The sequence below is a fragment of the Coturnix japonica genome, chromosome 16 (assembly GCF_054131305.1).
Source record: "Coturnix japonica strain WE chromosome 16, WE-NBRP24, whole genome shotgun sequence".
NCBI classification, from domain to species: Eukaryota; Metazoa; Chordata; class Aves; order Galliformes; family Phasianidae; genus Coturnix; species Coturnix japonica.
In genome coordinates, this window is record NC_140678.1 from 14,335,498 (window position 1) to 14,357,606 (window position 22,109).

General features: G+C 44.2%; 2 protein-coding genes across 2 annotated transcripts; one reads left to right on the top strand and one right to left on the bottom strand.

Moving 5' to 3' along the window:
- Nucleotides 1–1,007: 1,007 nt before the first annotated feature.
- LOC146758266 (ankyrin repeat domain-containing protein 42-like) lies at nt 1,008–10,087 on the top strand. Its single transcript, XM_085517422.1, has 7 exons — nt 1,008–1,134; nt 2,665–2,809; nt 3,111–3,346; nt 3,804–3,913; nt 4,222–4,343; nt 8,224–8,350; nt 9,277–10,087. Exons 5-7 carry the CDS (start codon nt 4,298–4,300, stop codon nt 9,491–9,493), a joined length of 390 nt encoding a protein of 129 aa, XP_085373548.1. The 5' UTR covers nt 1,008–1,134; nt 2,665–2,809; nt 3,111–3,346; nt 3,804–3,913; nt 4,222–4,297; the 3' UTR covers nt 9,494–10,087.
- On the bottom strand, nt 9,820–21,545 carry LOC146758267 (ankyrin repeat domain-containing protein 42-like). The gene is made up of 10 exons (XM_085517295.1): nt 21,488–21,545; nt 21,127–21,177; nt 19,723–19,886; nt 17,705–17,824; nt 17,134–17,269; nt 13,846–14,046; nt 12,174–12,299; nt 10,847–10,952; nt 10,076–10,251; nt 9,820–9,881 (listed from the first exon to the last, which is right to left on the bottom strand). The coding sequence occupies exons 1-10, from the start codon at nt 21,543–21,545 to the stop codon at nt 9,820–9,822; spliced, it is 1,200 nt and encodes a 399-aa protein (XP_085373421.1).
- Nucleotides 21,546–22,109: the final 564 nt, after the last annotated feature.

Here is a 22,109-nt window from a genome sequence, read left to right on the forward strand (position 1 = left end):
GGGATCATCACTGTCACGATAAAAGTCACAGCATGGAAGATTTAGCGATGGCGTGCTGACTAGAAGGAAAAAACAACACTTACCTTGGAGCTTGTTCATTTTCTCTCCTATCATCGGATATCTTCTCATCATCTACGTAGCTCTGAGGTTGGCCAAAGCCTGTTGCCATGAGCTTTGCTAAACGCAACAGTGCTGTGGCTCAGAGGTATTACACCGGCACATAGCATAGGAGAACTCCATAACCCAAGTGTCAAGGGAAGAAGAAAGGGGAACTGTTACAATTAATTACGTTCACTAAATTGATAATTGTAGGCTTCTTGTCACACACTACTGCCTACAGCAAAACAGCACAGATGTTGACAACTGTGATTTCTGCATACAAGCAACCACTCAAGGCTGAGCACACTCTCCTGTCCCTTTGCCATGTCTAGAAAGACCCAGAAGAGCTCAGTGTTCTCTTGCTGTTAGTTTACATCCTCCAAGCACTTCCAAAGGCACACTGCTCTGTAGAAAAAGCTGAGCTTATCAGAAAGTTTGTGCAGGAAGAAGGCAGCAGTGTCAGTGCACGTCATCCTGGGGGATCTGAAAGCATTTGTGAAGACAACAGGGAAAGAAGAGGGAAGAGAGCAAAACCAACAGGCACTAGCACTGCTGCCCACAGGGGGCGGGGCTTGAGGCAGGGCCTGTGCCAGAGGAGGGCCTGGCACAGTTAGGGCCAGCTCAGGGCCCAGAGCAGAGGGGGAGCAGGCAGAGGCAGGGCCTTGGGGCCCAGGATGGAGGAGGACCAGGCACAGCTGGGGCCAGCTCAGGGCCCAGAGCAGAGGGGGACCAGGCACAGCTGAGGCCACTGCAGGGCCCAGGTGAGAGGGGAACCCAGCACAGTCGGGGCTGCTTTGGGGCCCGGCACAGCCAGGGCCTATCCCCCTTTTTTGCACATATGAAATGCTCCCAGCTGTGCTGCACAGCAGAACATCTTTCAATGGAGATGAAAGCCTGTGAAATGAAAGAATCCTTTCTTATTTCTTTCACATTTGTGTTTGTTGACTGCAGTTCCAACCAGGTGGACTCGCAGTGTCTTGCAAGTGACACCTGGAAGCAGGTACAGACTGGAGACACAGCACCCTCAATGTCCAGGTGAGTAACAGCAGCCAAGGAGGCCTTTGGGCTCTGCAGGATTCAAGTGTGGAGCTTTACACACAGGAACAGCTGAGTATAAAGACAGTGGCAGAGCTGCAGAGCTTGCCATAGTAGGGAGGCACAGTGGCTCAGCTCATTTCCCACAGAAACACAGGAAATAAGAGCCATGAGGGAAATGCAGATGCCTTCTGCCCCCATCAGAGGGGAGGAATGAGCTGCACTTCCACAGAGACATTCCTCTCACAGCCACTCACACCTCAGGTGTGGAGGGACGAGCTGGGGCTGCTGGTGGCAGCTGTGGAACACTGCCATCTGTGGTGCTCCATCCTACCCTGGAGGGGCATGTAGAGCTGAGGACCTTTGTCACTGCACAAATGACTGCAAGCAGAGATGTAGCAGAGGGAACATAAAGCATTTAATAACATTTAAATGACAGTATTTCCAACCAAATGTCCCCCATCCTCACAGTCATATCTGATCTCTACAATCCCACCCAAACAATTTCCCAGCCCCCTCCAATTCCTCCTCACTATCCCACCCCTGAATTTCCCTCCCCCAATTCCCACACAGTAATTGCCCACACTAATTACCAGCATGCAGGGCATAGAGAACACCTGTTCCTTGTGTGCAGACACCTGAAAAAAAGAAGTGGCAGGGAACTGGAGGTCTGTAGCAGGTTGTGGAGGCTCTGCATAGAACGTAACCCCAGACCACAACCCCATCAGCTGCTGGGGCAGCAGCATCCCTGTCATTGGGGGATGTTGCCAGTGGTGGACAGGGACACAGGGAGAAGCCACACCTTGGTGTAGCTCTGATCTGCTCATGTCCAGTCCAATCCTCTATAGCACTTTCCATCTTCTGTCCTTTGTTCTTAACCGTATCCTTCCTTCTCTTCTGCTCTTTTCCTTTCCTTTAGTTGTCTTACCTGTATCTGCTTTTCCCCTCTTCTGTTCTTTTACTGCTCTGGTCAGCATCCAGTGTCTGCACCGCAACTCTAGGTTTTGGGATGGAGAAAGGTACACAGGGCATAGATTTGTACAAGAAAAGCTCTCTTGCTGTGCCCAACAGATGACAAAAAGGAACCCTCAGGACCACAAAGGCAGCTTGTTTCTCCAAAGGCCACAGCGTAAGCTCGTGTAACTGGGAAGGACTCTGTTATACATCTCCTAAAAGTGCCTTTGAATGAATAATTTTCTGGTCTTGTTTCCAATTGTTGCTCAGAGGAAATGAGGTTTTTATCCTTGTATCTTTGCAGGAAGACAGAGAGGAGGGAACCTGTTTGGTGAAATGCTCAGGTGCTGTTTCCTTCCTTGCACCAACAGCCTGTTAGTGTCCATGCGATGCCAGTTGTCCTCCTGACAGTTTCTACCGGTCCTTCTCCGAGTCCTTCTGCTAAGCACTGCTATTTCTGTATCCTCGGGGCCCTGTTAGGACTAAAAAGAGGAGCAGATAACAGATGGAAGGATCTGGCCTTCTGCTGGGTGATAGCCGCCTGCATGTCCTGTTCCTGCTTTCTCTTTTCCCCAGGTGGCATTGTGCTTCCCAAGGAGCATATGGACCTTTTAGATGGGAGTGTAGCAAGGAACACATGGGGTCTCAGCTTCCTTCCTGCCCTGCACCTGAGTGAGAAACATTGTGACCTGCTCAGGAGGCAAGATGTCATGTCAGGGAGGTGTGTTTTCCTTGTTGTTTTTTGTCATCTGTGCTTTGCTTTGCTGTGTGATTTTTTTTCCTTTGCAGTGCTATGGTTTTCTTTCCTATTTGGTGTTTTCTATGTTGTTTTGTTTGTTTTTTTTTAATAAGTTTGTTTCTGTTTTTCCTTGTCTTAGTTTTTTGCTTTTGTTTGATTTATTATTTTTTCTTTCCTTTTATTTATTTATCTTTGTTTTAAATTTTGTGTTGTTTCCTAGAATCCTTCAAGGTTTATTTGTTGTTGTTGTGTTTTTCATCTATGCTTTGCTATTTTTCTTTAGATACGCTGTATGAGAACTGTTGAATCACAGCCTGAGCCACTGATTATCACCTAGGGAAGGGACCTGGTCAGCCCTGGTTAGTGCAGGTGATGGCAATGCAGCTGAGTGACTGGAAGGGATGGAGCCTGGCTGCACCTCTCTTACAGCTCATTTTTGAAGGCTGACTGCCCCTGGGTGGAATTTTTCTGAGGATTTCTCCGCTGTGGAGTTTGTTCTGTGCAATTCTATCCTCAGAGGTGGGTGAGCTGTTCTTTCCTTGCCTTTGTAATATGTTCCCATTGTGCCAGTATTTCTGCTATTACAGATACTTTGTGGTTTTTTTTTTATATTTCTTTTGTGTGTTTATTTTAAAACTTTGATTCCTTGGTCTTTGGCTTGATTTTTTCTTTATTGGTGTTTGCATTGCTATTTTTTATTTTTTTTCTTTCTTTTGCTGACTCATGTTCTGCTTTACGGTGACATTTGCAAGAGACTGTGAATTCTCCTGGTTCAAACTGCAGTTGGCTTAATCAAATGCGTAAGAAATACATAAGGGCTGCTGAGGCCAGGCTGGAGTTGCATTTCTTTATGAACTGGGGTGTTGCTGTGGATGCGTTTCTCTCCTGTTTTGTCTCTTTTGTGGCAGTTCAAGAATATTTGAACGTGCTATGTCAGTGTTTGTTGCCATCCTGCTTTCTCTTCTCTGTCTTGCAGGTCAGCTCATGCTAGAAGTCAGTGGTATCACTGTATGAATGGAGGTCAGTTTAGGAGCAGCTGCTGATGGAAGGAATCAAGACCAGGCTAATAAATGGAAGCATCTCCTGGTAAGGTGTCAGAGGTGGCAGTAATGATGTCTGTCATCATAAAAACCAGAGGGCAGGCTCATCCGAGTGCTTGCTGACTGATACTTGGGAGTATCTCGTTCTCCAGCTGAACGATAAGAAAGCTAAACATGTTGAGCCGTTACAGCTTGTGCTGAAGTTGTGAATGTGCCCCCAGATGTTTCCTTTAGTGGTAAATCATGTTCTGGCACTGTGGTAGCCCTATCTCTGTCATGATCTGGAGCACCGTGTCTTGTTGCGAGCCTTGTGTGCCTGTTTCCATGAACCTTGCTTTCTTTCTCTCTTCCAAGTAAGGGCAGGGTGCTTCCTTGCTTTTGGTGGATTCATCCAGGAGGCTGTTAGAAGGCCAAATGCAATGTTCATTACATGGAGGGACAGGATGGGAATGGACTGCCGTTGCCACCAGGCAAAAGTGAGTTTCTTATGTCATGAATGATATAATTTTGATTATTCAGAGCAGTTGCAGTGTGGTAGAGGATGTCACGGAACCATTTATTTGGGAGCGCAGGGAAGAGTCATGAGAACCGAAACCGTAGTTTCTGCTTTGGCTGTCAAAATGGTGGAGGACAATGTCTGGTCTTCCTGTTAGCAGGCCCCCTCTGAGAGATTGGGCTTTGCTTGCTGCTTTGCTGTGCCTACCTGCCTGCTCCCTGTGCTTGTTCCTTTTACCTTTCAGTGCTTCTTTTCCCTTGCTTTGATGCTTTTCCCTTTCAGGGCTCCTTTTCTCTTTCAGTGCTGCCTTTGCCCTTTATGTACTCCTTTTCCCTACCAGTGTTGCTTTATGCTGTTCCTTTCCCTTTCGGGGCTCCATTTCCCTTTCGGGGCTCCTTTTCACTTTCAGGGCTCCTTTTCCCTTTCGGGGCTGCTTTTCTTCACTTCTTTTCTTTTTCAGGGCTCCTTTTCCCTTTCAGGGCTCCTTTTCATTATCAGTTCTGCATTTCCCTTTCAGGGCTGCATTTTCTTGTTCCTTTTCCCTTTCACCGCTGCTTTTCCCTTTCACTGCTGCTTTTCCCTTTCTCTGCTGCTTTTCCCTTTCTCTGCTGCTTTTCCCTTTCTCTGCTGCTTTTCCCTTTCTCTGCTGCTTTTCCCTTTCTCTGCTGCTTTTCCCTTTCTCTGCTGCTTTTCCCTTTCTCTGCTGCTTTTCCCTTTCTCTGCTGCTTTTCCCTTTCTCTGCTGCTTTTCCCTTTCTCTGCTGCTTTTCCCTTTCTCTGCTGCTTTTCCCTTTCTCTGCTGCTTTTCCCTTTCTCTGCTGCTTTTCCCTTTCTCTGCTGCTTTTCCCTTTCTCTGCTGCTTTTCCCTTTCTCTGCTGCTTTTCCCTTTCTCTGCTGCTTTTCCCTTGTAGTCTTGCTTTTCCCTTGTAGTCTTGCTTTTCCCTTGTAGTCTTGCTTTTCCCTTGTAGTCTTGCTTTTCCCTTTTAGTCTTGCCTTTCCCATTTAGTCTTGCTTTTCCCTTTTAGTCTTGCTTTTCTATTTTAGTCCTTCTTTTCCCTTTTAGTCTTGCTTTTCCCTTTTAGTGTACCTTTTCCCTTTTAGTCTTGCTTTTCCCTTTCCCTGCTGCTTTTCCCTTTCCCTGCTGCTTTTCCCTTTCCCTGCTGCTTTTCCCTTTCCCTGCTGCTTTTCCCTTTCCCTGCTGCTTTTCCCTTTCCCTGCTGCTTTTCCCTTTCCCTGCTGCTTTTCCCTTTCCCTGCTGCTTTTCCCTTTCCCTGCTGCTTTTCCCTTTCCCTGCTGCTTTTCCCTTTCCCTGCTGCTTTTCCCTTTCCCTGCTGCTTTTCCCTTTCCCTGCTGCTTTTCCCATTCCCTGCTGCTTTTCCCTTTCCCTGCTGCTTTTCCCTTTCCCTGCTGCTGTTCCCTTTCCCTGCTGCTGTTCCCTTTCCCTGCTGCTGTTCCTTTCCCTGCTGCTGTTCCCTTTCACTGCTGCTGTTCCCTATTAGTCTTGCTTTTGCCTTTCACTGCTGATTTTCCCTTTTAGTTTTGCTTTTCCCTTTTAGTCTAGCTTTTCCCTTTTAGTCTTGCTTTTTCCTTTTAGTCTTGCTTTTTCCTTTTAGTCTTGCTTTTTCCTTTTAGTCTTGCTTTTCCCTTTTAGTCTTGCTTTTCCCTTTTAGTCTTGCTTTTCCCTTTTAGTCTTGCTTTTCCCTTTTAGTCTTGCTTTTCCCTTTTAGTCTTGCTTTTCCCTTTTAGTCTTGCTTTTCCCTTTTAGTCTTGCTTTTCCCTTTTAGTCTTGCTTTTCCCTTTTAGTCTTGCTTTTCCCTTTTAGTCTTGCTTTTCCCTTTTAGTCTTGCTTTTCCCTTTTAGTCTTGCTTTTCCCTTTTAGTCTTGCTTTTCCCTTTTAGTCTTGCTTTTCCCTTTTAGTCTTGCTTTTCCCTTTTAGTCTTGCTTTTCCCTTTTAGTCTTGCTTTTCCCTTTTAGTCTTGCTTTTCCCTTTTAGTCTTGCTTTTCCCTTTTAGTCTTGCTTTTCCCTTTTAGTCTTGCTTTTCCCTTTTAGTCTTGCTTTTCCCTTTTAGTCTTGCTTTTCCCTTTTAGTCTTGCTTTTCCCCTTTAGTCTTGCTTTTCCTTTTCACTGCTGCTTTTCCTTTTCACTGCTGCTTTTCCTTTTCACTGCTGCTTTTCCCTTTTAGTGCTGCTTTTCCCTTTTAGTGCTGCTTTTCCCTTTTAGTGCTGCTTTTCCCTTTTAGTGCTGCTTTTCCCTTTTAGTGCTGCTTTTCCCTTTTAGTGCTGCTTTTCCCTTTTAGTGCTGCTTTTCCCTTTCAGTCTTGCTTTTCCCTTTCAGTCTTGCTTTTCCCTTTCAGTCTTGCTTTTCCCTTTCAGTCTTGCTTTTCCCTTTCAGTCTTGCTTTTCCCTTTCAGTCTTGCTTTTCCCTTTCAGTCTTGCTTTTCCCTTTCAGTCTTGCTTTTCCCTTTCAGTCTTGCTTTTCCCTTTCAGTCTTGCTTTTCCCTTTCAGTCTTGCTTTTCCCTTTCAGTCTTGCTTTTCCCTTTCAGTCTTGCTTTTCCCTTTCAGTCTTGCTTTTCCCTTTCAGTCTTGCTTTTCCCTTTCAGTCTTGCTTTTCCCTTTCAGTCTTGCTTTTCCCTTTCAGTCTTGCTTTTCCCTTTCAGTCTTGCTTTTCCCTTTCAGTCTTGCTTTTCCCTTTCAGTCTTGCTTTTCCCTTTCAGTCTTGCTTTTCCCTTTCAGTCTTGCTTTTCCCTTTCAGTCTTGCTTTTCCCTTTTAGTCTTGTATTTCCCTTTTAGTCTTGCTTTTCCCTTTTAGTCTTGCTTTTCCCTTTCACTGCTGCTTTTTCCTTTTAGTCTTGCTTTTTCCTTTTAGTCTTGCTTTTTCCTTTTAGTCTTGCTTTTTCCTTTTAGTCTTGCTTTTCCCTTTTAGTCTTGCTTTTTCCTTTTAGTCTTGCTTTTCCCTTTTAGTCTTGCTTTTCCCTTTTAGTCTTGCTTTTCCCTTTTAGTCTTGCTTTTTCCTTTCAGTCTTGCTTTTTCCTTTCAGTCTTGCTTTTCCCTTTCAGTCTTGCTTTTCCCTTTCAGTCTTGCTTTTCCCTTTCACTGCTGCTTTTCCCTTTCACTGCTGCTTTTCCCTTTCACTGCTGCTTTTCCCTTTCACTGCTGCTTTTCCCTTTCACTGCTGCTTTTCCCTTTCAGTCTTGCTTTTCCCTTTCAGTCTTGCTTTTCCCTTTCAGTCTTGCTTTTCCCTTTCAGTCTTGCTTTTCCCTTTCAGTCTTGCTTTTCCCTTTCAGTCTTGCTTTTCCCTTTCAGTCTTGCTTTTCCCTTTCAGTCTTGCTTTTCCCTTTCAGTCTTGCTTTTCCCTTTCAGTCTTGCTTTTCCCTTTCAGTCTTGCTTTTCCCTTTCAGTCTTGCTTTTCCCTTTCAGTCTTGCTTTTCCCTTTCAGTCTTGCTTTTCCCTTTCAGTCTTGCTTTTCCCTTTCAGTCTTGCTTTTCCCTTTCAGTCTTGCTTTTCCCTTTCAGTCTTGCTTTTCCCTTTCAGTCTTGCTTTTCCCTTTCAGTCTTGCTTTTTCCTTTTATTCTTGCTTTTCTCTTTCACTGCTGCTTTTCCCTTTTAGTCTTGCTTTTGTCTTTTAGTCTTGCTTTTCCCTTTTTGCACTTGCTCAGTGTAAGCACTGAGATGAGGCCAACCTCCAGCTCACTACATCCTCCCTTCAGGAAATTATAGAGAGTTGTGGCACAGGACATTCTGACTGTTAGACTGTTATAATCCCTGCAGTGAAACCACAGTTGAATGCTCTTTGTTTCTTTTGATGAATGTCTTCAGCTATTTCCATGCATTTTACTTACCTGTTGAATCCTGTCTTACAGTAAGGGCCTATCACAGGATTCAGGAACTTCAGCAACTTGTGGAAATTGCCTACAGCAACTACAGACAGCTGGGAGGAATAACTGAGGAGGAGAGGAAGATGAAAAAAGAGGAAAACTATGTTAAGAAGTAAGGCCAACATTATAATGTGTTCCATTTTAGTGCATTTTTTAAGGGTACTTTACACTCAGATTGCTTTGGCCTTTCTGCCTTTTTCACTTAGTGAATTTAGCCAGGCTTAAAAGAAAAGGACTTCAGGCCATTTGTGGGCTCCTGCCATGAGGATCAACACTGCAGTACAACACAAATGATAGATGGCTCCATTCTTCTTGTGCTTGTGCAGGATGACAGCCTGCACAAGAAGACATCCCTAACTCTACCTCTGCCTGTCAAACATTTGGCTATGTGCTGTTCTTAGTCACTGTAGATGAACATGTCCTTAACGTGCTTGGGCCTCCTCAAACCCATGTCACAAGTGATGTGCAATTAGTGGAGGCCAGAGAGCATCATCTCTAGGTCCATCCCTAGGACCTTCTGAAACTGAAGTAGTGGTTCTCAGGTGGTCAATTGCTGTTATATATAGGTATAGATCAGAATTAGGTCTCAGCTAAGCAGTTTCGGGAATTTAATAGTTAATTTAATAGCCACTGTGAATGTGACTGATGTGACCTGTGCAACTGGCTCAGCCAGTGCTTCAGCTTCCTTTTAGAAGTGTCATGCAGTCTCTCATTTGATTGTTCCAAATCACTTTGGAAAGTGTGCACAGGAGCCAGCTGCTGCTGGGGGCGGAGCTGGGTTTCGTCCCATCAGGAGCCCTGCGCTGGTTCGCTGCGCAGGGAGACGTCTCCATCTCGCGGTCAGAAGAGTCGAGCACAGCTGACTCTATGGTAGTCAAAGCAGTCGACGCAGGAGCTTTTACAAAGGGTCCCGAGCCAGGAGTACGCTGCATTTGAGCTGTTTTCTGCTCTCACTAGCCTATTCCTTAAAACACTCTTGGAGCGGACTGGGCACGGCTGGCTGTTCTTGATGCTGTTTGTCCCCTTTGTGTTTTGCAGGACCGTGAGGGAGCTGGAGGCTCAGCTGGAATCCGAGCGAGTCAGGAGGGAAAACCTGGAGAGCCAGCTGGATGGCTGCCGAGCCGAGATCGGCCGCCTCAGGGAGACCCGGGATAGAGCCCGCAGCCCTGCTGCTTTGCCTCCGGTTAGTGGGATGGATGGCAGCCCTGTTGCTCTGCCTCCGGTTAGTGGGATGGATGGCAGCCCTGCTGCTTGATCTCGCTAAGATTGTGAGGTGTGGTGCAAGGAAATTCTGGAGTGAGTATGTTAACAGCTTTCAGCTTGGGACACTGAAGTGAGCTGCAGCCTTTGCTACATTCTGAACTGAGAGGTTATCAGTTTGTCCCGGACAGAGAATATGAATTCTCTGTATTTAGAAAAGGGAGTGAAATGGTCCTTGAATGCTTCCATGGTGACTGGCTGCTGGCTGTTCATCTTGCTGGGTAGCTGATGCCCAGTTCAGACTGGACTGGGGACTTTAGGAATTGTCCCCCCATTCCCCAGCTGCCACAGGTCATAGCAGCTACCACGCATATTGCAGGATCACTCTTTTGCATCAGAACTCTCCTTCAGAATGGGTTTATTCTCCCCCCTTTTGCCCCAGGCTGGAAATAGAGTTAGTGGAGGCCTGTATTACAGCATTGCTGTGTGCAGTGGCTGAATTCAACAACTGGTCTCATGTCATCTTAATTATCAAACCCACTGACAGCAAAGCAGGTGCAGATAGGTTGACTTACTTAGAAAACAGAACTAATTCTTCTGCCTGTTGGAATAAGGAGTGAAGAAAGACAGTGCTTACTGCGTGCATTCCTTTTCTCTTCTTTATCCAGGATTAAGTCTTCTTTGCTATCTGTACTCCCTTCCACACCATGTCTTTCAAAAAATGCTATGTTGCTTGCATCCACTTCTTCATCACTAGAGCTACCATCTCCAGTTCTTTGGGTCAAAAGGTCCACAGCTGCTAGCTGGGCAAATCTGCACAGAGAACAGTTAACCTACACTGATATAACCCTGTAACCTATAAGCACACAGCCATGCCCCCCACATAAGATAGAAACTCTAAAACACTTTGTGTTCCTGTCCAGAGGACAGTGTTTCAGGATCTGAGGAAGCATTAGTGCACAAACCATGAGCAGCAATCTCCTTTCCACAGCGCTCTGCCTCACTGAAATCTTATTACAGCGACTCCCACTTCAGAAACATGTTTTGCTTTGTAGGATTTCTTAACTGAATCTCATCAGCAACTACATTACTTTTATCAAATAAAAATCAACCAGCCTTCTCTAGCTCCCATTTGCTCTGTACAGCTGGAGCACACAGGTTCGCAATTTTCCTTTTGCAGATCCAATAGTTTTCATCTTTCATGCCTGACCTTGCTCAAAATAAATAAGTAAAAAATAAATGTTCAGACTTTTACAGCTACGATGTGGCTTTGCTTATCAGTGTAGTTTAAGGGCTTGATTAGTTCTTGCTTCATCACCAAAAATCAGGAGTAATTACAACAAAGCTGACTTGATATTTAAATAGTAAATTAAATGTTGAAGAAAAGAGCTGTGGCATGTACTGCTACCTCTTGGCTATGTCCTTTGGAGTCTCTCCAGCATCATCTGTAATGTCACAGTCAGCCCCCATTTCAATCAACCACTGCAAGCAATGGATATGCCCTTGTCCTGCAGCTGGGGGAAGAAAGGTAAACACAAGTCAGCCATGTACAGCAGCATTTTGAACTTCCTACTTCCCCTTTCTGTCATGGTTTAACATGACATAATTTGGGTTCATTAAGACCACAAAGGAGAGATGCTATTTCAGAGAATATGTGAGTATATTGATTTTTAGGGAGTATCACACAGAGTGGGTTTGAACCTTTTTCTGGTCCCTGAAATGTACGTGCAACTCTTTCTGTACGTGAGCTTTCTGTACTAAATGTTCTCAGTCCCATGCATCAGCACGGCTACTGCCCACACTGCATGGTCCCCAGTAATGATGTCTCACATATGGAAGATTGTCCTTGGCATGTCTGACTGAAACCAGCGAGCCTTTTTCTTAAGGTAAAACAGATCTGCCTCTGACAGCACCCCATTGGGAGATGTGTCAGACTAAAACAAGGAAATGTACTGATAATCAGCCATAAAAGTTCTCCATAACGGAAACACTGGAGGTGAAGTTTGGGGGTGAAACAATTGTTGGCTAGAAACTATCCAAGAAAAGGTAGTGGGAAGAAATGTGAAGGAATGTAAAGTTTTTCTCTACATGTTTTAAAAAATTCTGCCATTTTTTCTCTGAGCAAAACGAATTATGGGAAATTGTGTTAAAAGCATATTACAGGAATACCTCTATCTTTTCTTTGCCATTTCTATTTGGATACAAATTGTTTTCTTTTTAAAACAAACTGTTAATAGCAGGACTAGGGGAAATGGTTTTAAGTTAAAAGAGGGAAGATTTAGGTTGGATGTTAGGGGGAAGTTCTTCACTAGGAGAGTGGTTAGGGCCTGGAACAGGCTGCCCAGGGAGGCTGTGGATGCCCCGTCCTTGGAGGCGTTCAAGACCAGGTTGGATGGGGCCCTGGGCAACCTGATGTAGTAAAGGTGTATGTTTGGTGGCCCTGCTAGGCAGGGGGGTTGGAACTGCATGATCCTTGAGGTCCCTTCCAACCCGGGTCATTCTGTGATTCTGTGATTCTGTGTTCTATCTTGACTTCAGCTTGGTTATTTTGTTGTTAAAGTGACCCCTGCATATGCATATGTCATTAAATGTTTTTCAAGGTTTCTCCTTCAGGCCTTCAGAAAATGAGATGCTGGTTTTCATTAAGTTTATCTAATGAGCAGCCAGTTGAAAATGTAAGTAAAGAAGCCAGCAATAAACAGTAAAAAGCTCAAACACTGATCATAATTACTGACCTTTGTGCATGAGAGTGGATCCCTTATCATCCCGCTCATTAATATTGATTGCTCCACAACTCACTAATCTTCTGAGTTCTAACAAGTCCCCTCTGAAAGCAGCGTCATGAGCTGGGAAATCTAAAACTGAAAATGAAATGCATGTTTCTGAGCAGATGCCAGTAATTCCACTAAACGTGCTCATATTTGTCTCAATTTGCATCTTTGATAACAACTCACTCACAGGCATTCCATAGCAAGGTTAATGCACCTTTAATTAGCTAAAATGCAGCTGCATATCTAGGATTGTTCATCACAGACTTGACTAAACTTCACTTGGTTATGTCTACAGGCATCTTATACAGCTGAGTGATTAATTTCACAAATCTGAACTAAGAAGTATACCTTTATTTTATAGCTAATGTTTATTACTGGCGGTAACAGTAGTCATCTACCTATTCAGATTTCCATAGTCTAAACAAATACATAAACTATACTACTTCTCCCCCTCTACTCAGCTCTTGTGAGGCCCCATCTGCAGTACTGCATCCAGGCCTGGGGTCCCCAGTACAGGAAGGACATGGAGCTCTTGGTGCGGGTCCAGAGGAGGGCCACTAAGATGATCAGAGGGCTGGAGCATCTGTCCTATGAGGAAAGGTTGAGGGAACTGAGCTTGTTTAGATTGGAGAAGAGAAGGCTCAGGAGAGACCTTGTTGTGGCCTTCCAGTCCTTGAAAGGAGCATATAAACTGGAGGGGAAATGGCTGTTTATGAGGGTGGACAGTGATAGGACAAAGGGGAATGGTTTTAAACTGAGGCAGGGCAGATTTAGGTTAGATATTAGGAGGATATTTTTCACACAGAGGGTGGTGACGCACTGGAACAGGTTGCCCAAGGAGGCTGTGGATGCCCCATCCCTGCAGGCATTCAAGGCCAGGCTGGATGTGGCTCTGGGCAGCCTGGTCCGGTGGCTGGTGACCCTGCACATAGCAGTGGGGTTGAAACTGGATGATCACTGCAGTCCTTTTCAGTCCAGGCCATTCTATGATTCTACGATTCTTGTTTAAAAACTATTCATGCAGGCCATTTGATTTTTCTGGTTATTTTTTATAGGTGGAGAGTGTTAGTGTTTATACCTGTAAGCACAATGACAAAAGACTAGCAGATAGGGAAATCATGTGTCTGGGAATAGTAGAGAGGTGAAGGTGCAGTGCTCATATCCTTGTTTTGTTCAGCGTCCTCCTCTGAAACCTCACCACCCTCGTGTCCTTTGCTATGCTGACTGCAGTAGTATTCCTGGTTAGCAAGTAACCTTAATTTCAGTGGGATCTTTCCAGGCTAAGCAGTTATTGAGAATCATGAACAGGCAAATCTGCAAACTCATTGATTCTGGATCTCTGCTGGAGTCTAGGCAGAATATGGGCAACTTGGTACAACAACTCATATTGCAACACAATGTGAGAAGCTTTATTCTGATTATTGTAAATACTATTTATGAAGTTGAGCAGAGTATCCCAGTCTAGCTGTCAGTAAGAGCCACAAGCATCCTAAGCAACAGTCATACCTTACAATAGCAATATATAAAGGTTATAGTTCTGCTTATACAAGATTTCAGAATCGAGTGCTTCATAGAATTACTATGTCTATTTTAACAGTAAATTTTAATCAACTTTTAAGATTTGATACCTACTCACCTTCCTGTGTCTCTGGATGCTCCCCCTCTTTTTCCACACTGTCAATATATTGCAGAATATTGTCTTTATAGAACCTCTCAGCCAAGTCCCTTGGAGTCTCTCCATGGTCATTCCTTGCTTTTAAAGTGTGCATAACACTGGCCATTTTACTGACCAGGAACTTAAAGCAATGCAGGTGTCCTTCCACTGCTGCCAAATGAGCTATGGAACAAGGGGAAACCAAGTATGTTAGAGCAGGGTATTGCTGACCACCAGGAAGGCAGTGTTCCCACCAACTGTTAGATCTAGTGTCCAACACTGCACAGTGGGAGGGAGCAGGCAGCTGGATACGGAATGCTCAGCTCCTATCCAGGACAGAGTTCAGCTATAGGCAAAGGAGGTAAAAGAAAGCTGTCAAATACAGGATCTGAAAAGAAAATGCCCTGTCAGAGCTGACTGCAGCCAACACATCATGACACTGCCAAGAGACCCCAGAGCAACAACTAGGGATGCACTGGTGGGGTCTTCTGTTCCCCATAGAATGTTTACTCCTTAGCAGCTGTGATCTGGCCTCTCTCTCCTAGATAAGACTACAGAGGGATTGAAAGAGGAGTCTTTGGTTAGGAGTTAGGGCACCTGTTTCAGTCCCACATCCATTGCACCACTCCCAACAAACTGCATCACACCTCTGCAGCTCCATTACTTCACCTTATAAAATGACAGTGACATTCACTTTATTGGGAAGAGCTTTGGAGGTACGTCCCCTGATATTCCCATTAATATGTAGATGTATTCAATGCACTTCTATTACAATTTTAACATTTACAGTTGTGGAGAGTTGTGTGAGCAGGAGCTGTTCTGACCCAGCGCAGCACTGACTGCTTCCCTATATGGCAGAAGTGCTCCCTCCCCTGTCCTTTAGGCTACTCTGAGCTTTAGTTATTCAACACCAGTAGAGTGCCGGGCCTGTAGCAAAGTAAGAGGTACAAAATATATGTTTGTTATTATGTAATAAATCATAGTCTCCAGTCCCATCAATGGGAAGAAGTTGCAAAATAAACACAGTTATTATGCAACATATTATCACCCCATGTATTAACTCAATATAGATTATCACCCCACGTATTAACTCAGTATGCATTATCACTCCATCAAAATGCTCTGACTGACATTCTGTGGGCAAAAGAGTTATGTATTTCTGATTATCTTCATAGTTGCTAATGATGTATCCAGGACAAGTCCCCTAAGCTAACTTCTGGCACATCACAGAATCACAGAATCACAGAATTATCAAGGTTGGAAAAGACCTAGAAGATCATCTAGTCCAACCATCACCAATACTTCCCGGCTAAATCATATTCCTCAGCACAACATCCAAACATTTCTTGAACACTCCCATGGTTGGTGACTCCACCACCTCCCTGGGCAGTGCATTCCAATGCCTCACCACCCTTTCCGAGAAAGTAATACTTCCTAATGTCCAGCCTGAACCTCCCCTGGCGCAGCTTAAAACCATTCCCTCTAGTTCTATCACTGATTACACGAGAGAAGAGGCCAACCCCCAGCTCACTACAACCCCCCTTCAGGAAGTTAAAGAGAGCAATAAGGTCTCCCCTGAACCTCCTCTTCTCCAGGCTGAACATGCAAAAGTTGCAGTGTTACAATTCTTGAGCTTTAGGAGCATAGATTTGCAACCTCAGTAAATTCCTGTCAGTACTTTCAGATTAAATTATAGCACTGGCCAGCTAATCTTGAAGCTGAATTATATAAAGATGATTTAAATTGACAGTGGTATGTAGAGCACAGCACTTCTGTTAATCTTTTATTAACAGTGTTACAATGCATTTTCTTTCTTCTGGATGATAACAGAAGCAAGTGCAAACTGAGCTACCTTCTATGTTGTCACCAGAGCACCTAACATCATGATTCTTTATTGCCTGAGCCACTACACCAGATGTCCTGCTGGGATGTAAGAGCCCCAGGTCCTTTAACAAAGCCTGGGTTTGCAGAACAGAACATAGACATCAGTTTTCTGGGTAAATGGCACTCGGCAGAGGATAAAATATTTTAAAATGGATTTAAAGAATAAATCTAAACCTGCAAACAAGTTATAGAGGTAAGAAAATAGGCTATTTAGAACAAATAATATGACAAACCTTAAGAAGGCAAATGTTAAAGGGGAAACGATGTAACAAGAATAAAGGGTTGAAAGACAGCATTCACCTTACAGAGTAATTTGAGGCAGTAGCGTGGTAAGCAAAGGGACAGTGGAGAAACTATGAAGGGCAAGAAACAAAGAGTGCTCATTTTTTGTGCTAAAGTGGCTACACACAGGATTTTGAAGAGAGTACAGACTATAGATAACACAGAAATACTGGTATGCCATAAATCAAGATGGAGAAATCAGAGGTAAATGAGAACAAGGGTTTTACCAAGCCAGTTAAGAAGTAGTTGGATGCAAAAGCTTGCATATGAACATGCCAGAATCTGATCACACTGGCACAGCTGTTCAAGCTTGGCATACATTCAAAAAGGAGCAGATAGCAGCAGAACCTGCCTGCTGCCCCACCTGCCCTTCTCCTCCTATGATCTCCATTGGCACAGGCACAGGGAATGCCCACCTACACAGCACTCAGTCAGGCTGTGCCTGCTTCTGATGTGAGTTATGCCAGCTCCCAGGAGCTCTGAGCCTTGCCAGCAGCAGTGGGAGCTGAACAGGATACTGCTGCCAACCAACAAGTACTTTGGGATTTATGTATTCCCCCATCATTATAAAAATAGAATAACGAGGTTGATAGCATGGAACAAATCATACAGTCATCGGTTAGGTTTGGAAAGGACTTTAGAGACTATCCATGGGCAGGGAGGCAGTGATGCTTCCCACTAGACCAGGCTGCCCAAAATGCCACCTGACCTGGCCTTGAACAGCTCCAGAGACTTGGAATCACAGAATGACATGTTCAGTTGGAAGGGACCTCAAAGATCACCCAGTTCCTACCTCCTGCCATGGGCTGCCTGCCCCCCAACAACTCAGGCTGCCCAGGGCCCATCCAACCTGACCCTGAGAACCTCCAGGGATGGGGCACCCACAGCTCTCTGGGCAGCCATGCCAGGGCCTCAGCACCCTGTGAGTAAAGAATTTATTCCTACCATTTAATCTCCTTTTTTAGTTTTAAGTGGTTCCCTTCTGTCCTACCAAACCATTATCTATTGTCCTATCAGTGCTGCTGGTGTGTTTTATATATGATGTGCTAGAGTTATCACATCCACAACAAGGGCTGAAAAACCAAATGATTATTCCTGACATACCTGGAAGGTTTCCATCAGTATCCACATCACCTATGCATGCTCCCCATCTAACAAGAAGCTGCAAACAGCCCAAGCGACCATGACAAGCAGCATAATGAACAGGCTTCCAGTCATTCCTGTCTGCTGCGTTTACATTCTAAAACAAAAGCTGCAGGTTAGTTTGTTTATGAAGCTTAGACATGAGACATTCTATAAATAAGTATCAACAGTTCATTGTGCTACTTTATTTAAACAAAATCAAATATTTCTCCAAATTCAAGCCACGAAAGCGGCATAAGACGTATTTCTCACAGGTTCGTGGCTTCATTGAAATAAAACACACATAAAAGGTGTGTTTTCAGACATCTACCACCGTGTTAGTCGTTATATAATACACAACTGGATTTTTTTAACATCTTACGATTAAAAAAATGCAAATTTACACTACAAATAAATTCACAGCGTCACCAATGAGAATGTACCAACAGAGGTTAATCTATAGTCCCAAACCTCAGTTAGTGAGGGGTTTGGTATGGAAAAGGATACCAGACTCTGGCTCTGCATTAGGGAATTGCAGGTGGAAGGCTCTCACCGCTTCACTTCGCAGTATGGTTTGCAATGTGTACGACTGCCCATGGGCTGCAGCCAGGTGTGATGGAGTGCACCCGCGGTCATCTCGAGCTTCTAGGTTTGCTCCATTTATTAACAAAGCCTACAAGAAATGCAAAGCTCACAGGCTGAAAGAGCAAACACTGTCTCACAGGGTGACTTGAGATGGTCAGCTGGGTTCCTCTGATAAATCTGATAGCACAGAGGGAACAAACGAGTGCAGTCATTTTACCAGTGACTTGGTTTCAGCTGTAAAGACACAGAGCCAGCTCCAGTAGGAGCACTTCCACTGATCTTCATAAGGAAGTGTCCAAACCAAAGGCCTGCCTTCCTTTTGCTGGAGAGTGAATATCTCTACATACCTGCATGCAAGCATCCTGCCCACGGATTGCCGCAAGGTGAGCTGCTGTCCAGCCTCTGACTGTCACATGTGTCACATCAGCTCCATGCCAGAGCAACCAGTGAAGGCACTGTGCAACCAAAAACAAGCTCTTATTCATTTAATAAACTCTTATTCCATAACAATTCTTATAACTCATCTGAGGCAAATGCTAACTATAAATCAACAGTAGATGTTACATTTCAAACAGTGTTAGGAAATGACATGGTCTCAAGGCTTCATCCAAGGGCACAAAAAGCACAACCAACCTACTAATTGCAATGACTTGCAGTGTGCCTTCTTTATCTTACAATTCCATACATAAAATGCAGACTGTGAGAGCGTTCATGTGGCATGAGGTAAAAACACTGGGGAAAAATGGTGCAAAGATGCTCATTTGAAGTCCAGCTAAAATGAACAGCAGGAAAGATGCCATGAATCAAAAGTAAAGCCTCAGTTCATTTATTAGGCTTTCTTGAGTATATGTAATCCCATCTCTCCTCTCACCCATCACAGATTATTTTAACTTTATTCACCTTTTTTTCAGCAGGTGTTATTGCTTTCCATGGAAAGCTTAAAGAACAATTAAGAAAATAATAAACTACAAAACTAGTTAAAGCTTTTTGTTACACATCATTACTATTTACTGTCTTCTTTTAGGCTAGTCTCCAGCTCTCTTTCCTTTGGGACTTCATTTTTTATACGGTTATTTACAGCCTTGCTGTTTCAAAGTAAGATCGCTATAAACATTGCACAAGGAGGCTGTAACAGGAAGGTGAATGTGCTGAATGCAGCAGCTCAGTCCTTCTGGAAATCAAATCATTTCTGCATCAACAGTCAGTGTTCTTGCTTATGAAAATGAACTGTATTTGAACTGTTTCTGTAGAGAATGAGGCATGAGACAGAACACTGGGAAATGAACAAACATTTTTGTGTCACTTCTCGCTTGGCTCAGTCACTTTCAGAATATTAAACATATCCTTATGGATTTTCCAAGTGTTCTGAGTGAAGGGGAAAACACAAGGACAAAAGAAGGTAATGAGGCTAGAAGGGGAGACCAGAAGGCACACCTTGTTTGGTGTTAGAAAAGCTCTGATTTTGTAAAATCTGAGGACACTGATTACATAAACTGCCTGGGGCTTCAGAAAGGTAAAATGTAGTCCTAACAAACTGCACATCTTTCCTTAGTGAATACCTTAAATCAGAAAAAAAGAGCAGGCAGAGATTATAGATCTAGCTTGATCAAAGCTAGCAATGTTGTGTTCAGCCTCTCCCCAGAGGAAAACGTTAACCCATAAAACCTTGCTGTGTCCAAACACTAACATAAACAGGGGAGGAATGGCTGTTTTCAAGGGTAGATATTTTTAGGACAAGGGGGGATGAATTTAAACTGAGACAGGGGAGGTTTAGGTTAGAGATTAGAGGGAAGTTTTTCACATAGAGGGTGGTGACAGGTTGCCCAAGGAGGCTGTGGATGCCCCATCCCTGCAGGCATTCAAGGCCAGGCTGGATGTGACTCTGGGCAGCCTGGTCTGGTTGTTGCCAACCCTGCAGGTGGTTGAAACTGGATGATCATTGTGGTCCTTTTCAACCCAGGTTATTCTATGATTTTATGATTTTACCTCCAGGCTTCCAGAGTGTGCAGCACAGTGCAATGGTGTGAACTTGTGGACTAAATCCACCTCGTCGATAGAGGCTCCACGTTTTATCATTAATGCAAGCTGTTCTACATCACCAGCTTTCACTGCCTCATGTACACTGGTGTAAGTTTGCTTCTTCCTGACATCTAGTGAGGGATAATAAAAGCATTAGCCAGCTCAGTCACATTTCAGAGAGATGAAAGAAGTGATGAATCAAATAAGCATCAGGGTGACAGTTTATAAGAACCAGACAATAGTGTAACCTATGAGAGTGTAACTTGTATCAGCACAAGTCTTTAGCCCTTTGTGTTTCCCAGAAGCAAACCAATATTCAAGAACCTGAAAGAGCCACGTCCCCTCCAGCCACAGATAAAGAACAGGACAGCAGAGAAACTCCATCTATGTATACAGATGCTGGATCAAGTCCAACCCAATGCTGGCTCTCTTCCTAAACTGTTTCATCAATCACGCCTTCAGGTGTTCAGCCATTGCTCCTCAGGGGCTCTGCATGGCCACACTCCTTACTGCCACCCAAGGACACGGCACACCAAGGGCCCTTCGCTAAGTAGGCAAACCTTGCTAATAGGACATAAGGTCATGCAGATGCTCTTGACTGAGCTGAACCTATCAGTTAAAGCTGCTACATAAAAGCAATGCTTTATACAATGTGTTAGTCATCCTGCTCTGTTCTGCTGCTATACCCATAGCACTGCTCTGGCACAGGTTACTTTGTTAGAAACCTAGTATTTTTCTCCCACCAAAGTCAATAGTGTTTTCGTGGACTTCAGTGGCTCAGAATCAAACTCTGAATGTAGACACAGCGTGGTCCAAAAAAAAAAACAAAACCATCACCAGGCCATGGGATCAAATAGTCTGTATTTTCCTTCAGGCCTAGTTACTGTTTGACACTGTAACTGTAAACAATGGGAGCTGGATATCTAAATCCTCTTGCAACATTTTGGCATTTTGCCTATATTTGCCAATAAAAATAAGTGATGTAAGTAGTTTTAATGGCTGGGATGGCTAACTTGAGATAGCTAAGCATATGAGTAAGCCAAAACAATTGATAATCACCTTCTGGAGTAGTCATCATTCTGGAACCAAAACGCACCAACACTCTTTGATTAAATTTCAGGCTCTAAGAAGTCTTTAAGAGGCAGGTTGTTGTTCTGCAAGTCAAGCATACACAGAAATATTGGTCTTAAGTTATTGGAGCCTCAGTTTTCCTGCCCATGGAGAAGAAACTGAGGCAACAGTTCAAATAGTTATAAATGTGAGATCAAAAATGTTAAAGCATATCAATGAGTTGCTGCTCAAAGGTGCCTGGCGTGCATAAAAGCAGAAATTATGATGAAAACAGCTGACGTTGTTTACCAGTACTTATACCTGTTCCCATGTAGTCTGTAGCATGAAAGTAATGCTTGGCCAGATTCAGCACTGCCACAGAGAGGAAAAGAGGGGGTTAAACTGTTTCATTAAGCAAAGCTGAGTGTTGTATCACACCCTGGTGTACCATCACTTCACTCCCACTCCCCCCAGTGCCAGGCTGTACCACTGCCCTGCCCAGAGGCAGCAAAACAGTGCATGAACCAACACCAGCTGCAACTCAGAACAGCTCATGTTGGAAGGGACCTCCTGGGGTCCATGTTTTTAAATAGAACTTAAGTACATGCAGCATTCTGGTGTTGTGTTTTTTAAACAAAGCATCACTAGGACCTGATTTTCCCCCAGGGGAGAGACTTCTCACGATGCCAGGTGAGGGTTACAGACTTCAGCACGGTGATGCAGGCTGACATCAGAAGCATATCTGGCCAACCAGACTGCTTGCCAGAGCACAAATGTGCTTAACACCACGTACCAGTGCAATGGGTTCAAGGTAATATTTACTGTTTTTTAATCCAGAACAATTTTGCCCTCTTTTTTCTTCCAGAAGGGGCAATGAACTACAGCTGTGTGCAGGTGGGTGCCAAGCTGCAGCTCCATGGCTCAGGCACCATGAGCACAGCTGGGACTGGAGTTTAATGAACAGCTGTTAACACAAACTCCCTACAAAACACAACCAGTTTTGAGAGCAAGTGATATTTTCCATAACTTCAGTGCACTTTGTTATCAAATGCTTGTTCCCTAGTTGCCCTGTAGAAAGAAGTAGATAAGAGAGTAAGTGTTACAATGGTACTTAGCCAGAATTCACCCAAGAAATTACTCAGCCTGAGGGAAGGAGACAGTGTTAGGTTTTCCCTACATCTCCATAACACACAAAAATAAGCCATTGTGGTGCTTTTTGGCAGCAGTTGAAGGGGATGAGGCACAAAACCACACAGTGGGCAAAGACCGAGGTCCTGAGCCCTGTGTGGGGTTATAACCCCATC